Here is a 17,847-nt window from a genome sequence, read left to right on the forward strand (position 1 = left end):
ATCATTCATATACCCAAAGACACAACTGTCAAAAGGTTATAGCGAGAGGTATTACCTGGCCCTCTTGTACCACAAAACAACAAGCACCACACAGAAAGCACCCATAGGTACTTGTAGACCTCAATCTGAGCATCATAATCCAAGTTGGGCTCAAACACACAATGTGCAGATTCTACACATTCACAATACCCATGTTACACGTTTCAGGGAATCATCCATTCAATAAAATCCAATTATCACTGCTGTAACATCAAAGTCAAAGGGGAACTCACCGAGTTTCATAGATAAAGTCTCTAGAAATGGCGAGGTGTGGGGGTGACCCCCTGTAGTCAAACTCTGAAGGAGAAACACAAATACATTTGTATTCATATATACTTGATGGTATCAGTATGCGTAATCACTCGCATAGTGTAAGTCTGGAGACAGAAAAATGGTACATAGTCTCCATGGCACTCCAGCGTGACTCTCAAAAGTGCCTGAGAAAAAGAATTGGAAGTGACAGGAAAAGAGTGGAAATGCTCCTTATTGCGGTATACAACCTCCAACTCAATCATGAGGGAGACAAAAGGTCTAAAATCCACAGCATGTTGCAAGGGGTTGTTGGAAGCCCAAAGTCATGCCGTTGCCCTTGTGGAATTGTGTGAGGGTACCCCTGCGAAAGAACCATTTACCATTCTCCCATAATCGATGTAGGAACGTTAAATATATCCAGATCGTCAACCACCCCCCTTCCTCCTTACTGCGTCAAGGTGGATGCACAGCTCAGAGAATTTCCAGACCCTCGCCGCGAAGATGGTGAGGCTCTCTGCTACTCGTTCCTTCATACAGAGGCAGTTCCCATCACATGTGAAGGACGTCGCTGATGCCATCGCATAATCAGCGAGTGTTGTTCTTCATATTCAACTAACTTTATTGAAATGGGTGGAAAAATAACAGAGTCCAAGCGATATGCATTTTCTTATAAACAAAGGAGGTGCTATAAAGCAGTAATGATTGAAGACTCGTTGGGAGCATTCCATATTTATGATACCCTGCTATTCCTAATGGAGAATGGTCGGTAGTCTCATCCAGGTTATTAGAACCAGAGTATTTCAGTACATAAATAGGAAAAACAACTCTAGTTGAAAAAGAAAGTCAGTTTAGATAAATAGCTAGCAGGAACATAAGCTATGTCATGATTACCTAATATCAGTGCTGAAAAAAAGTAAGTGAATAAGTCTACCCAACGCTTAGACTCAGTGAAAAATACGAGACAAGCGCGCAGATATTACCAAACTTCCTGGTCAAGCCCTGCTGTGTTCATAATGTAAGTGTAGGGGGTGGGGCAGTCATTTATGCGGACGTGAGAGCCGAGTTGCTTAGTAGTAGTAAATGGTTCATCAGGAAAGCCTATTTCACCAAGCCCTAAAGAGCGGGAACGACAATGCCAAAGTGCCACATATCTGCTCAGGGTGTTGCAGGAAATATCATCATTGAATCCCGATTTGTGACTTTTAAGTCTATACACCCAATTCTGTTCCCTCAGTAGGAATTTTCTCTTCTTATCGCTGGTAGAAGAGTAAATTCTAGGTTTGTCCAGCACGGTCCATGAAATATCATTAACCGAGTGATTTTGTTCTAGATAGTGTGTGACTTTTAGCATCTGATGGTGCTTCTATGTTCCATTATCCAAGTTTTTACCCTCCTAGTCATCATGCCAATGTAACGTTTATTATATGAGCATGTACAACTGTAGTGATGTTATAGTAAGGAGTTATGACTTTCGGAAACTGATAGAGGTTTTCTATGGGAGGCATACATAACAAACAAATTCTCTCTGCCTGTCATTGTAAAGTAGAAACATAGAGCAGAATAAATAAAAGCAACGTTCTGTTTATATTGCTGGGGTTCCTAATGTTTTTGACTCTGACCCCGCTCATTACCACTGTACTGTTACTCACATTTTACCCATCCCCTCTCCTTTTCCATTCTCGCATTCCCCTTCTCTACACCCCCTTCTCTCCCTAATTTCAACTCCCATCTATCCCGCTTTTTATCCTGTTGCTTCTCTGCCCCCCTCACGCATTCAATTCAATGTTTTTCACCTGTCTGTGAATGTTTTTCCCTTTCTGTGAATCTTCCTGCACATTGTAAATTGTTTATTATTTCTTAACATTTCTACCTACCTTGTAAAGCGCTCTGATACTCTTGGGTCCAGCAGCGTTATATAAAACCTCATAAATAAATAAATGTAACCTCATGGCTGCTGGCGACGGCCAACGGCCATCGCATGCACTACCTGTGGACGTCCGTTGGCCGTCGCGGCCCCGCCCGCGCAATAGAACGTTTCGCACTAGCGCGGAATGTTCGGCGCAGTTAAGGTGTTAACAGCTTCTACAATTATGCTCGGTGACCTGACCTGCCTTTTTATCCCGGCTGCTGACTCTGGCAGCAGCACTGCGACGCCAGGCCTCAACTGTAATAACGTATAATAGTCGAGTTCTGGCGTCCCTTATTTATGATCGGCGAATGGGTGAGTCACAAGTCACTGATATATTAGAGTCTTGCATTTATACAGGGATTACAGAATCCCATGTTTTATATTCCGCTTCTGAGGGCGCCAACAGCAAGAAGGTGCTTGATAGCCCTACAAACTTTAAATATAAACTCCTTGCCAGAGGAATGAGGGTAAAGCCTTTCTCAGAGATCTGGTTCAGCCAGTGAACTGAGCAGCATCTATGGTGGGCTTACCTCCAGTATACCAGGGTCTCAAGTACTGCTACATTCCAACTGGTAAACCAAGTTACTCTCTCGCTTTCTCCCTCCCTGAACACTTTACTTTCCAGGTGTCGTGGGGAGTGTTGTCAGGGCTTTCTCCAGAAGGTAGTAGAATGTTTGAAATCAGGGACTCCACAGCCTGTCAATGGTGTATCTTGTTAAAAGAATAGGTCTTACATGTACATATCTGTATCTGTAACAGCAGATGCCCACCAGGCTAATGTTGATGTCTCACATGATCGCCAGCCCTATAAGGAAACCAGCATTGGCAAAGCCAATAGGTGTCGAATTTAGTTTGAAATCAGGCAACGTGCTGCAATATTGGACTAGTATTGCATTTTATAATTACATCCTTTTGTACAGCAATCAAGGCTTCTGGAAAGTACTCTGTTGGACGTGAACTGAACCCTCCTGCTCAATATCTATGCATCCTACGTACAGTTTAACATATAATTTAAAAATAAGTATGAATGCAGGTTAGGTGAGTTTTTCTTTATTTAAATTAACTAATCACTTTTGAAGGGTCGATCATTTATGGCGAGTACCTACCACTTTGTTGTGAGAGCTGCAACTGGCAACAACAAAAGAATAGATGCAGGCTACAACGGAAAGAGGGAGGGTGTGGATGGGCAAATAATTTGCGACTCGCAAAATAGTGTTAACAACTCGCTATTAGGAAGGGGCGTTCCCTTCCTAATAGCGATCCTACAAGCTATGTAAGAATGTTTTGCGACCGCAATTGCAAAACACTCGCAGTTTACCACACTCTTCAAGAGGGTGGTAAAACACTCGCAAATGGGAAGGGTTCCCAGGGGACCCCTTCTCTTGGGAATGCAGGCACAAACATTTAAAAATTTAATTCGTTTTCCTTTAAGGAAAACAAGATGCAATTTTTTTTAAACTGCTTATTATGGAGGTCTGCTTACCCCAGCAGGCCACCATCCCTGGGAGTGCCCGCCATTCCCAATGGGTCGCAAATTGCGACAGCTTCATTGATATTCATGAGGCATGCAATTTGTGATCCCATTTGGAATCAGACACTGTTGTACATTGGAAATTACGTAATTTGTCGCAATTTGCTAGTCACAATTTCCAGTGGTCGTAAATCTGGCCCTCGATGCCGTAAGTACCCTTGAGCATGTTGATTGACTGGGTCACACTTCCCCTGAGAGATTCACAGATTGCCTAACCAATGTACGAAATTATATTACTATGCCATTATTGAATTCTTCCTCTTTGGGTTTTTGATTTGGAACATTGCGGGCCTGGACTCAAAGAAAAATGATCCACTTACGTTGGATTTTATCAAATGTTACAGAATTATTTGTTGACAGGAAACTTGGTAGGTCTCTAAAAAATATCTGTATGTTTTTAGAGCTATATATTGCTCGGCCACTCCATCTTCTTTTGGTAGAGCCAAAGTGGTTTTATCACGTGGGTGTAAATTTTCTATAAAATGCCAAATGCCAGGAATTCCCACAGGATTGTACACTCTGGTTCTGGTGTTGTTATCCTTCTCATAAAAAGAGGTTTATAATTCTTCATTTTTTATAACTAATTCCTCTCAAAAATATCCAAAGCACATGCACTGTTTTTGTGCATTGTTTGAGTACTCCAGGGAAGAGCACCAGTTATTTATGTCTGTAGTCTTTCTGGGAAATTTCATCATTCACCCCTGTTCGGAAAGTTATCAAAGGTTTAAACGTTTTCCATCTAGTCATGTACTTAATGATATACATCCCAAACACACACAGAAAGGGAAAATGTTAAATGTGATGCTACACAATGTCAACCGTATTTTTACAGTGAAGGAAAGAGATGTTTTCTCTGACCACTTGGCAAGACCAACTTTCCCTGGGAGAGGGTATTCCTCTGATATTCATTTTATCTTTGTGCTCGGTACCCTTGCCCTTCAGAGTAAAGACTCCAAGTTCGTATAGAAGAGGTTCGGTGACCACAGGCCAATCAGACTTTCCATGGTTTGGGGTAACAGTCCTAAGAGTACCATGCAACTGCCTGGTAAGGGTGTAAAAATAGTGAATTAAGGACATAGATTGAGGAAGAGAAATGTGATACTATATTAAGCAATTTTCATGATGCAAATGTTGAGGTTTGTTTGAATATGAATTCAAAGGCAGGTGAAATATTATCATCCTTTAGATAGGTTTGTGAAAAAGATAAAAGTGGAATTAACTATCCCAGGTGCTTTAAATTCTGTACCAAGTTATTGATGGTTTGAACGGCACAGCTTTAGGGCCCATTGGTATTTATTGAAGGCATCAAAAAAGCAATAACAGATGTGCCTAAGTGACATTCACAATATAAAGAAGTGGTTAAAGAATGAAAACGCCTCCTGAAAGAGGAAGCTTGGGTTCAACTTGTTAAAACAATTTCTTTCACTTGTTGCGCCTTATTGTGCTATGCCATGCTGTGTAACCTCTTGGTCAGGAGCCTGCTTCTCTACAAACCAGCTGGTTTGGCTTCGCGTTCTTCCAGAGCTGGTTGCAGCAACAAAGCTTCTCCATATTCTAGGCTTGGTCATAGGCTTCGGGGGTAAAACAGTAAAACGTAGAATTATGTTCCTTGCAGAAATTCTCTGAGCTGGTACAACAGTGCTTTTCCTTGATATCAAAAGGAAGCACAAGTTATTAGCTCAAGGGTTCAATAATTATTTTTTCTTTGGTCACTGGTAGCAAGACGAAGTCAACAAAGTCAAAACTATCTTTGCATTTTGAACTCTCAGCCAGCCACAAGATTTTGCTGGACAAGCAAGAGGGCAGTAACAAAATATTTAGTTTGTGGATTCCAGGGCGAGGACAACTTAGTACGTGTTGCTGAGTAATGCCCAGCTCATCACAGAGAAGAGGTGAACTCATGTAATGTTGCTGGGCAGATGTCTTGACCTTGCCGGTAATGGATGTACATTCTTCTGCCCTCTCAGACATGTACAGGGAGTAGCATGTAGATTGTCATGTTCATACAATGAACAAAGATAGACAGTGGGAGAAAAAGCCTTTAGTGCAGCATTCACTGTGTCCACCACAGGAATCAATTAACACGAATTTCCAGCCATGTAACAGTAGTGTAGCAACTTGCATACGAGGTTCTTAGCCCCAGTTATAGAAGAGAATGGATGCATTTTACAGGTGGAGCGGTGGGAACTTGGCTTGACTTCGGATCGGGTAACAAGTAAAAGGTGCTCGTGGCCCTGGACATTGAAACTGCTGCAACCCACTAGAAGCCTTCCTGTTGCCTTGTTTGTGAAAGCAGTAGCAACTCTCAACTACCGGTTACGACACATTTGGGTTCCCAGTCTTTTCTGCTTAGCCTGCTGTTCTGCCGGGGACCATCATAGAAGAAATCAAGCACCTTTAATTGACTCGAGATTCTTGCTTTCACTAGCGGAAATATCAGGGCAAGTCAGGAAAATGTGAAAAATACAGTATGACACAGATATCAACACAGTGTGGGGACAACTGGCCTCAGTTGGACGGGAAAGGGGGTTGGTGAGGGTGGAAAATGTCACTTTGCTTGAACTGCCACATAACACTGAGTTAATATGCTCAGTACCTACGCCATGCTCTACCCTTTCCTGACATGTTAAACCTGTGGTCGTCACCATGTGCCCTTTTACATTTTAGACCTGCGCTCTTCACAGTGTCCCATATCTGAGGTTATGCCTTGCCTTTCACCATGCCCTAGATAAGCTGTTGCTGCTTCTCAACCTGACTTTAAGTTCTACGTTTCTGAATTTTTGTCTATAGGTTGGCTTCAGACATACAAATGACTATGTGACGTACGCCTGGGTCAAAGATGATGAAATTTCATTCAGTGAGGATGTCAATCAGGTCAGTATAAAATCATTCTTGTTAGTGATGTCTGACTGAATATCTGTATTGTGCAGGACTGATGAGTCAGTACAACATATCGTTGTATTTGGTAGGAGCTTAAAAGACGAGAACTGTCTGAAACATCTGAGTGGAAGAAGCTAAAATATAAAAGTACAACGTGCATAAAGGAATTCCATACTAGTTGAAGTCCACAGGAAGAAGGCATATGCAGTTGTGATCCTGCAAGGTATGATAGGTTGACAAGTTACGTTTGAAGGAAGAGTTAACACCGTCACCTCTTGATCTACCACCCCAAGTGCAGTATTGCCAACTCCCTGTTCGTTATGTAAGGATTTTTCCTGCGTTACAACTGTACTCTGAATAATTCCTTCCCACTTGTGATTAATTACTATTTAATGTTCCTTGACACAACAGACTAGATAATACACTTTAGATGTAGTGATGAAACTCCTTGTGGATCTGCAGTCTTGGGATAAGAAAACAATCCCAGATGAACACAAAATCTGCACCAAGCTGGTCAGCTAATAACATAGTTAGAAAGACAACACATCAGGAACATGTCTGCAGGGAGTTCCTCTATAGAGCTGAAGGAAGTTTATTTTATTTTTATTTTTTAATTTGAGGAATTTTATATAGCGCTGGCTAGACCCGGAGGTATCCGAGCTCTTTAGATTAGGATTTTTGAGGTTACATGGTTACAAATAGTTACTGGAGCATGGAGATGCATACTCAAAAAAAAGACAAACGGCAATGTTACATAGGTACATGATATAAGACAAATGTGGCATGGGAGGGAGAGGGGTGAGGTAAGGGATCAGAGGTAGGGGTAGAGACGAGGAGAACTATGTCGAAGGTCCGGCTGGGTAGATGACAGTCAAGGGGGTGACCCAGAGCCTATCTCCTCTGGACAACGGCCATGTTGATCAGTCTCTGCGCTTAGGAGTTCGTGTAAAATTTAGTTTGTGGGGGAGGCTCAGTTCCACTCTTTTCTTGCGTTCTCTGCTACTGTGATTTGGTAGTGAGTTGATTATTTAAAGTTCGCCGAGGGCACTTAGCTGATCCCCATATTAGGTTATGCATTCTGGGGTAGGTCTTTTTAGGGACAGGCATCATCGTTCCTGGACCCAGTGTACTGCTGCTTTTGGGCTTTAGCCTGGGTGCCTGGTGACTGCAGCACTCCCGAGGCCCTGTGGCCACGTCAGATCGCCTCAAGGTGTCCCTGCCTTGCCCGCTGGGAGGGCCGTAACCTGCCTTCGGTGGGGGTCAGTTGCCATTTTAGGATCGAGTACGATTCTTCCTGGACCCGTGTACTGCTGCTTATGGGTCTAAAACAAGGGATAGCTCCATGTGTCATATGTCCCCAGTGGTGGCCATCTTGGGGTCAGGCATTGGGTAGAGTACTGCACTTTCCTCATGCCTGCTCCTCTGCGGACCCATGGGCCTCCCGCTTTTGTCCTCCCAATTATCTGGTGCTCATGGGCCTCTGTGACTGGGGTTTGTCCACCTTGGTGCTGCAGCCGCCAAGTTATGTCATGAAATTCAGACAATCCAGAAATGACTGTGGTGGCCCAAGCAAGCTACAGGCAGTGCACTCCAGAATTACAGCTGTATGGTTGAATCTAGGAGCATTTTTATTGTGTTTTTAGTATACCTCCATTTTGCTGCAGCCAATCCTTGTGAAGTATTATCCTATCTAGCATACCGCTGCTTTCTCAGAGTGTAGCAGGAAGGAATAATTCTTAATGATCCATCAGCTCAAACAACCTTCAGGTGGCATTTGTTATAGATCACTCAGCATGTCTTTAAGTGATTGGTGGCAGGGAGAGGAACACAGAGCTGTTCTTTCAAGACAGGAGAGATGTGGTGGAACCTTCTTAGGTTGGTGATTACTTGAGCTCCTACATAAATAACAGTTTTGATAGGTGTCACTGATGACACTAGGAGAACAGTGAGTAGTGCACCTTCTTTGTTAGTGTGTGATAAGGCGAGGGCCTGGCTTGTGGGCCGGAAGCCAACTTTTCTCTTTTTCATAAACAACATTAAAGATTGAAATTTCCACAACTCAAGTGGGAGACAGTTCCAGAGTTAAGTCTCCAAGACTGAAAATTGTCAATCCCTTCGGTTAGCTACAAGTAGTAACAGGAATGGTCAGCTATGGTCGGTCACTGGTGATGAGTGGTCGTCTGAGGCAGTTCTAGGTAATCTATTGAATCAAGAAGACAGGCACAGTATGCAAGCATTTATGAACCAAAGTCAGAATCGGATTTTTTTTTAAAATTCTTTTTATTGAAACTTTTAACAACATAAACAAGAATAAATAAACAAGGCAGTGCAATCAATCGAATGGTGAAGCGTCCTGTGGGGAGGAAAGCATGAGATCATAATACAATCATTAACATTGCAGGATGGGAGGATTGAGGGATGCAACAAGTCCGGAAACAGTCCGAGCAACATAGTAGCTGGAATGTCGGGTCAAGGGGAGGTAGGATCCGCCGCCAAGTGTGTGAAGGGAGGTGTACATATTTCTCCCCGGTAGGAGTTCCATTGACCCCAAATCTTACCCCACTTGCGAGGCCTGTCACGTGCTACATACACCGTCTTCTCCCTGAACATGCACCAGTCCATATTCTCCTTCCATGCCAGAACTGTGGGCGGCCTCTGAGAGCCCCACAACTGGGCGATATCCCTCTTAGCGATCATATTGCCAAGGGTCACCCACTGAGTCTGTGCCAAATCATAATCATTTGGTTCCCAAACATTCAACAAGCATCGTCTAGCTTCAGGCAACAGCGCAACACCCGTGACCTCTTCCATTACTGCATGCACACGATTCCAGAAACGAACAACCGCCGGGCACTCCCAGAGTATGTGAAGGAAGGAGCCCGGGAGGCCACAACCACGCCTGCACAATCCATCCGTAGCATAACCCATACTGACCAAGCGTGGACCGGTAACATAGATCCTGTGGAGAATCTTAAGCTGTACAAACCGGAGGCGGGCCGGAATTGCAACCTCTTCGGCGAAGATATGGCCGACTGCCAGTCTTCGTCATCTAACTCCAAACCATCGCCAGTCCAAGCTTCCCTTAGTCGCTGTAGAAGGTCGGTCCTATCGTTTATCAACTTTTTATAATTAAGCGAAATCGTACTGTCGGGAACATGCCCATCCATCTTCAAGCGGCGACGCCTCCGGAACAATAGTGCCTGGAGGGAAAACCGCCATCAGCGCTTGTCGGATCTGAGCATATCTAAAAAACTCCCTGTCACTCAGGTCATACTCCAATCTCAACTCCTCGAAGGTTTTGACCCTATCCTTAGTCCATACATCATTCACCCTGCATATACCAATCACGTCCCACCTATCAAAGCCTTTCGTCTTCCATAGGGAGCCCAGCCTTTCGGAAGCATACAGAGGAGTAGCACGTGTGAGTCTATTCTTCCATCTCATGGCATCATTCGCACGATGCCATATTTGCACCGCTATCTTTGTAGGGCCAGTGAGCGTCCTCACCGCGGATTTCGTATAGAGCGCCCTGTTGTAGTCACCACCAGGCAGCAACCATCAGTCCATTTCGAACGCAGGGTTCGACGCGGGATCGTACGTGCCGAGGTTAATCGCCCCCAGTTGGGAGGCCCAGTAGTAGCGCTTAATATCCGGGAGCTCAGTAGCGAGCAAGCCGTACGTGCCAATCCCACCAGCTCCCTTGGCACCGAAACCGAAAGAAGTCTCGGCTCCGAAACCGTCGACTTCTAAAGACAAGGGTACGAAGCCAGCGTTAGACGCCTCGAAGCCGACAAGACTAGCTTCCACTCCGAAGACACCGTCTTCGGTGCCGAAACCGATAAGGCCTGATTCCGATGCGTCAAAGCCCTCGAAACAGCCTACGACACCGAAAACAACACCTTCGGTGCCGAAAACTACGCCAAAGGACACTGTAACAACTCCTAAGGCTAAAGACAAGCAGCAACCTCGTCCGGTGGCAAAAAAATTGGTGCCGACAAAGGTTCCACAAGAAGAAGAACTTTTCCAGCCAGATCCTCTGCAAAAGAAGATCTACATTGACCCAAAAACAGGTCATGTGTCCACTACACCACACAAGAAAAGGAAGGCAGATGAAACATCCACACCTGTGGTTCCTGCCAAGAAGAAGGACTCTGCCACATCACCTATGCACCCTTCTTCACCTATACTTCCTTCTCCTTCATCTCCTGCTCCTCTTAACAGTTCACCACAGATGTCTCTTTCACATTCTCCTCCTTTATCCTCACACTCACCTCAAAATGATGATGAGTATAGTTTAGGAAGAGGGATAGACACAGATGAGCCTTTCCCATTCCCTATAGATGATACAGACTGGGAGTACCCAAACCCACAGGATACACCAAATATTACTGACCCACAGTCATACCCATCAAAACCTTCTCCCCCAGAGGATAACATTGGCTTTGGGCGCCTATTGAACAGAGCTGCCATTTACCATGGGGTCACTATGCATTCTGATGAGGCAGAGGAAGATTTTCTATTAGACACATTTGAACAATCGCAAAGATCTGTTCAAATTCTTCCTATGACCGAAGGGGTCATTAAACATGCTCCAGAAATGTTTAAAGACCCTGTACGTACTAGGATTTTTAACCCTAGAATCGAGAAAAAATATAGGCCTGCACCTGCAGGTCCAACCTACATTAAAGGACAACTACCATTAGATTCACTAGTAGTGTCAAATGCTAGGATGAGAGCAAACTCACAAACTTCAGGCGAGGCACCCCCACCGGACAAAGAATTCAAGGTCATAGATGCCTCAGGTAAAAGAATAGCTGCGCAACCTACCAACATATGGCGTATAGCTAATACACAAGCCCTCCTTTCCCGATATGATAGGGCTCATTATGATCAGTTAGAGAAACTGCTAGAACATCTACCTGATCAATATAAGACACAGGCAAATGATCTTGTACAAGAAGGCAAGATTATTTCTAATGCCTCAATCAAGTGCGCACTAGATGTAGCAGATACTGCATCTAGAGCTGTAAATACTAGTGTCGTACTTCGAAGACATGCGTGGCTACGCATTTCAGGGTTTAAACAGGAAGTACAAACTACCATTTTAAATCAAACATTTAATCAAAACCAATTATTTGGACCAGAAGTAGACACAGCACTTGAAAAAATGAAGAAGGATACAGACACTGCCAAATCTATGGGAGCTTTACAGTCCACACAAACTAGAGGTTCCTTTTGTCGCTCCTTCTATGGCGGGCGCTCCAAACAAACTGGTGCAGACAATACAACGTCCTTCAAATCCAACACACAAACATCCTCTAACAAGGGATATGTTAGAGGAGGATATAGAGGGAATAACAACAAAGGAAGAGGTCGGGGTAACAACAGTAATTGAACCTCTTCTGCCACAAAACAGTGACTTCCCTCTGCTCCCTCAACAGCATTCCACTCCTGTGGGGGGCAGATTAACGCAATTCTTGCCTGTTAGGAACTCCATCACAACAGACAAGTGGGTGAGACAGATTATCCAGCACGGCTACTGCCTAGAACTTACAGCAACCCCTCCACACATACCGCCCAGGCAGCGTCCAATGTCTAGAGAACACCTTGCTCAAACAAGAAGTTCTGTCACTTCTACAAAAGGACGCAATACAAATAGTTCCTTTACAAGAACAAGGAACAGGGGTTTACTCACTGTATTTTCTAATTCCCAAGAAGGACGGGACACTAAGACCAATTCTCGACCTCGGGCCCCTCAATCATTACATACAATCAGATCATTTTCATATGATCACTTTACAACAAGTGCTCCCACTGCTGCAACAAGGCGATTTCCTCACAACACTAGACCTGAAGGACGCCTACTTTCACATTCCTATACATCCTGCTCACAGAAAGTATCTAAGGTTTGTACTGGAAGGACAACATTATCAGTTCAAAGTCCTTCCATTCGGAGTGACAATGGCACCACAAGTATTCACAAAGTGCCTAGCAGTAGTAGCAGCACATCTCAGGAGACAACAAATACATATCTTCCCTTATCTAGACGATAAGGCCAAGTCATCCAACCAGTGTGTTCAACACACACATCAGACAATTCAAACATTGCACGACTTAGGGTTCACAATCAACTACACCAAGTCCCACCTGCAGCCCTCTCACATACATCAGTACCTAGGGGCTACAATAAACACGTCTATGGCCCTAGCGTATCCCAGTACAGAGCATTCAAGCCTTAGTCGCAGCCTTTCAACAGCAACAATCTCTGCAGGCCAGAGTGTTCATGAGACTAATAGGCATGATGGCATCTTGCATCTTCATAGTACCATATGCAAGACTACAGATGCGCCCGTTACAGGAATGTCTAGCACAACAGTGGAACCAGGCTCAAGGTCAACATGACTGCCACGTATTATATACAAAAACAGGGGGGGACACACTCTCTACAACTGTCCCAGCTCGCACAGAACATTTGGAGATGGGCCATTCCACAGAAGAGAGAGGAGTTAGCCTAACGGCTAAGGCGCTCGACCTCGGACCTGGGGAACTGGGTTCGAGTCTCGGTAACGATGCCAAAACCTCCTGTGATTCTGGGCAAATCACTTAATCTCCCCGTGCCTAAAAATGAAAGTGTGTGTCCTCATGTAAAACGTAACTTGCGCTATGTAAAGCGCTCTGATACCTGATTCGGTTCTGGTCTAGTTCGCGCTATGTAAAACTCTAAAAAAAAAAATATATATATCTGTTGGTAGAGCACCTTCCAGGAGTTCACAATCAGATAGCAGATCTGTTGAGTCGGCAGACGCAACAAATTCACGAATGGGAACTACATCCGCAAGTTCTTCAACCATTCTTTCACAAGTGGGGTCATCCAGACATAGATCTGTTCGCCACACACGAAAACGCAAAATGCCCAGCCTTTGCCGCCAGGTTTCCACACCCGCTGTCCAAGGGCAATGCGATATGGATGAACTGGTCAGGCAGATTTGCGTACGCTTTTCCACCACTACCACTGATACCATTAGTAGTACGCAAGCTCAGACAACAGTCTCTCAAACTAATCCTAGTAGCTCCCACATGGGCACGTCAACCGTGGTTCATCACACTGCTAGAACTATCTCTAGTTCCACACCTAAAGCTACGACTGACTCCATCCCTGCTAACGCAGAACCATGAGACATCCAACATCCAGACCCAAATCAACTGAATTTGGCGATTTGGCTCCTGAAGTCTTAGAGTTTGGTTATCTTAACCTACCACCAGACTGCATGAACATTATTAAAGAGGCCAGGAGACCTACTACCAGAGCTTGTTATGCTGCTAAATGGAAAAGATTTGCCATTTATTCCAACAATAACCACATTGATCCCCTGGATGCATCCATCCAGAATATCATTTGTTACCTTTTACATTTACAAAGGTGTAACTTGGCATATTCATCCATACGCCTACACCTTGCAGCAATTGCAGCATATTTACAAAATAGACAACATCTGTCTCTTTTCAGAGTGCCTGCAATTAAAGCATTTATGGAAGGATTAAAAAGAATTATCCCTCCCAGGTTGCCACCTTCCCCAGTATGGAACCTACATGTTGTTCTTACAAGACTCATGGGACCCCCTTTCGAGCCTTTACATAAATGTGAACTGCAATTCCTCACGTGGAAAACAGCTTTCCTTATTGCCATTACCTCTCTTAGAAGAGTAAGTGAAATACAAGCATTTACAATACAAGAACCATTTTTACAACTACATCGTAACAAAGTGGTTTTAAGAACTAATCCAAAATTCCTTCCAAAAGTCATAACTCCTTTTCATTTAAACCAATCTGTAGAGTTACCTGTGTTTTTTCAAAACCCAGACTCTGTGGCAGAAAGGGCTCTACACACATTAGATGTTAAAAGAGCTCTTCTCTACAATATAGATAGGACTAAGTCTTTTAGGAAAACAAAACAACTGTTTGTGTCTTTCTCTCCACCTCATAAAGGCAACCCCATCTCTAAAGGTGGGATTGCAAGGTGGATTGTAAAATGTATACAAATATGCTATTAAAAAGCAAAACGTACATTAACAGTTCTTCCTAGAGCGCACTCAACACGCAAACTAGGAGCCGCTTTCTTAGGAAACATCCCCCTAGAGGACATATGCAAAGCAGCAACATGGTCTACAACACACATCTTCTCTAAACACTACTGTGTTGATGTGCAATCCAAGCAGCAAGCTGCAGTAGGCCAAGCTGTCCTTAAAACTCTCTTTCAAACCACTGCAACAGATTCAGGTGACCACCGCTAGGGGAGACACTGCTGCACAATCGATGCTAAGTGTACAATCTGCAGCTCATATGCCTCGAACGGAAAATGCTACTTACCAGTATGCATCTGTTCTTGGAATGTAGAGCTGCAGAGTTGAACACACCCTCCCGCTTCCCCAGGACCTGTATCTGTTCCAGTTTTACCTTACTTAGATGCACACGCATGGACATCTTTTTTCTTTACTTCTACTAACTCCATCATTTCCCATCATGGCGAAAAACAATCTAAGGATGGAGCCGATGCCCATGCGCACTATCGTCCAAGGGAGGAGTCACCTATCTCGTGACTACAAAGACTTCTTCCAAGACAACAACAACATGCAATCATCCGAGCCCAACACCAGGTGGCGATCTAATGCTAAGTATTCAACTCTGCAGCTCTACATGCCAAGAACAGATGCATACTGGTAAGTAGCATTTTCCTTTGCAACTAGGCAATTGTCATAACACCACAGTTAGTGCAATAGAGTAAATACTTATAGGTTACATGTGTCATGAAAACCAATATCATCACTAGGCATAATATGCAGATCCTGAAATGACCCTCGTTATCTTATCCTTGTAGGGCATGAAACGACATACATCAGGGCATAAAATGCATGTGGTAGTGAAGAGAACACACTGATAGGAATCACCATAAAGAGTGGGGCCCAGCACTCCTGGGTTCCTATTACCTATTATCTGGTAATTTGCACCACACGTAGGTTGTAGAAATACTTGCACACCTTTGGCATGAGTTACGGTAATTCCAGAGATTTTTAACAAAGGAAATGGGGGGCCTCTGTCGAGGTCTAACCCCGACTGTGGGGCCAAATACAGTGCTCCCAAAGGTAGGTGCCACTTAACGAGGGGGCCCTCACTGAAGCATCAAGCGAGGAGGCCTCCTCCCTCCTCCCCTCCCCTCCCCTCCCGCAGTAGAATCTTCAAGGACAGCAGCCTACGATCAAGTGGTGCAGCTGCTGGCAAGAATATGCGCCCACCATCTAGAAGCACTATGCGTCCCAGTTGAGACCGCTCGGGTCTGGTTGAGCTCACAAGAACGGGGCCCCCAGGTCCGGCCTCCCAACTCCTGGGGGAAGGGCACTAATCCGTTTGATCGGGAAGAGACCTCACTGGGTCCCCCCACGCAGCTGTTCATAGTAGTGTGACTCGCCGCAAACTCAGACGAGTCTGAAGTCCTCCAGGCCATCTCAGACCCCAGCAAACATTACCTCTCGTTTCTTCAATTACATCTTTCTCAATCAAATCATAAATGATCGCTAGCAACGCCTTTTCACCTTCATTGGAGATCTTGTATTGGGGAATGCGCGGCATTTTAACATTCGCTTTCAACGTCACAACATATGGCGGTATTTCCAAAAGACCCACGTCATTAGGACCAGTAGCCCACAGAATATCAGGAAGAGATAACAATTCTGCTGGAAGTTTATCCTTCGACAAATACATCGGGGAGACCACTTTCTTACCCAATGTGAGTTATACTCCCGAAGGAGAACAATACAATGTTGCATACAATCTTTTCAACAGATCCAATCCTAACAAGTTCTCACCACAACCTGTCGTCAGAATAAGGGGTGCTTCGAATTCACAAGGTCCAACAGAAAGAGACATAGGACTAGAAATCGGGTTCCTAACCGGGGCGCCAGAAAAACCTGCTGAAACATTCGTCTCGCAAGACAAAGGTGCGCCAGGGAGTTTAGAGTGTATAATAGAACTCTTCGTAGCACCAGTATCCAACAGAAAAGGCTCTGACACACCTGATGTAATCACCTCAACATAAGGTCCACTCTGATCTACTGGAACTGAAACAACTCCCTCTCTTTGTCTATGGCTGTCCTAGCAATCATCACCTTCCATATTCTCACCTTCTGCATAGTAGTCATCGGCATAGTACTGAGTCGTCCTACCAGACGCGTTATGCTGCTGATCAAAACTATTCATTGAATTTTGAGGAGGAAATGGACGTGCGTTCTGGGAGAATCCTCCACGCCCTCTACCTCTAAGAGCTTGTGGAACACCCCGACCTCTTGCGCTAGAAATACCATTCATGCGCTGTAACAACACAGGGCAGCTACTTTTAAAATGACCCTCTTCTTTGCAATATGCACACTGCTTAGGGCCTACAGGAAAACGTGGTTGAGAAGACTCGAACCTTTGCGAGTTTCTCTGAAATTGCTGAGGTTGCTGATAGTCACGCTGATCACTACGGGGCGGATACGCTTGCTGTAAAAGAACCTTCGTTTTTAACTCTTTAGTTTTCTTGTCTGCTCTGTCCTTCTCATCCTTATCTCTATTTTCGTAGTATTGTGCAGTAGCCAATATCTGTGCTGAAGAGGAAACGGCCCAAGAACTCTCTGAGTCTTTCAATTTCTTACACAACTCGGGAAGAAAATTGTGCACAAACTTGTCAACGAACAACCGTTGACTGCCTTCTCTACTCATGTCTTGACCACTGTGGTCGATAAACGTTTCTTCAAACCAAGTGAAGAAATCAGACACAGTTTCCTCTTTCTTCTGCTTGCATGCAGACAATTTATCCCAATTTACACGCATCACAGGCATTAAAGTCTTCATGTAAGTAACGATCTTACCAGGGAGTTCTGCTACTAAAGGCTCAGGTTTAGCACCGCCTACTTGTCTGTCATTTGCCGTACTAATATTAGCCCATGTGTCCCCTAACTCCTGCGCATGATCCGTGTGACGAATCAAACCCCACAAAGGCTGTGGGACCACATTTCCAAACAACATGTCTATATCAGCTAAATTCATAATACAGGAGTCTGCAGTCTGTGATAATTCCTTATAATAGCCTGCAGGATTTTTACGGGGGTCAGGAAAGGTATGTTTAAGGGCCAAGACTTCAGCTCGCTTCCATGGAACATGTACCCAAATGCGCTGAAAATGAGGCTGAACAGGTGGATTAGCG

The 17,847-nt window shown here is 44.4% G+C and overlaps 1 protein-coding gene across 2 annotated transcripts in view; it reads left to right on the forward strand.

Moving 5' to 3' along the window:
* The window catches only part of INPP5K (inositol polyphosphate-5-phosphatase K), a 408,122-nt gene that overhangs the window by 319,379 nt on the left and 70,896 nt on the right, over positions 1-17,847 (forward strand). For both annotated transcript variants that reach the window (XM_078680171.1, XM_078680170.1), the window contains one exon: positions 6,522-6,605. In XM_078680171.1, coding sequence (XP_078536297.1) covers positions 6,522-6,605 — 84 coding nt within the window. The remainder of the gene's footprint in view (positions 1-6,521; positions 6,606-17,847) is intronic.

This window comes from Lissotriton helveticus, chromosome 3_1 (assembly GCF_964261635.1).
Source record: "Lissotriton helveticus chromosome 3_1, aLisHel1.1, whole genome shotgun sequence".
Classification (NCBI taxonomy): domain Eukaryota; kingdom Metazoa; phylum Chordata; class Amphibia; order Caudata; family Salamandridae; genus Lissotriton; species Lissotriton helveticus.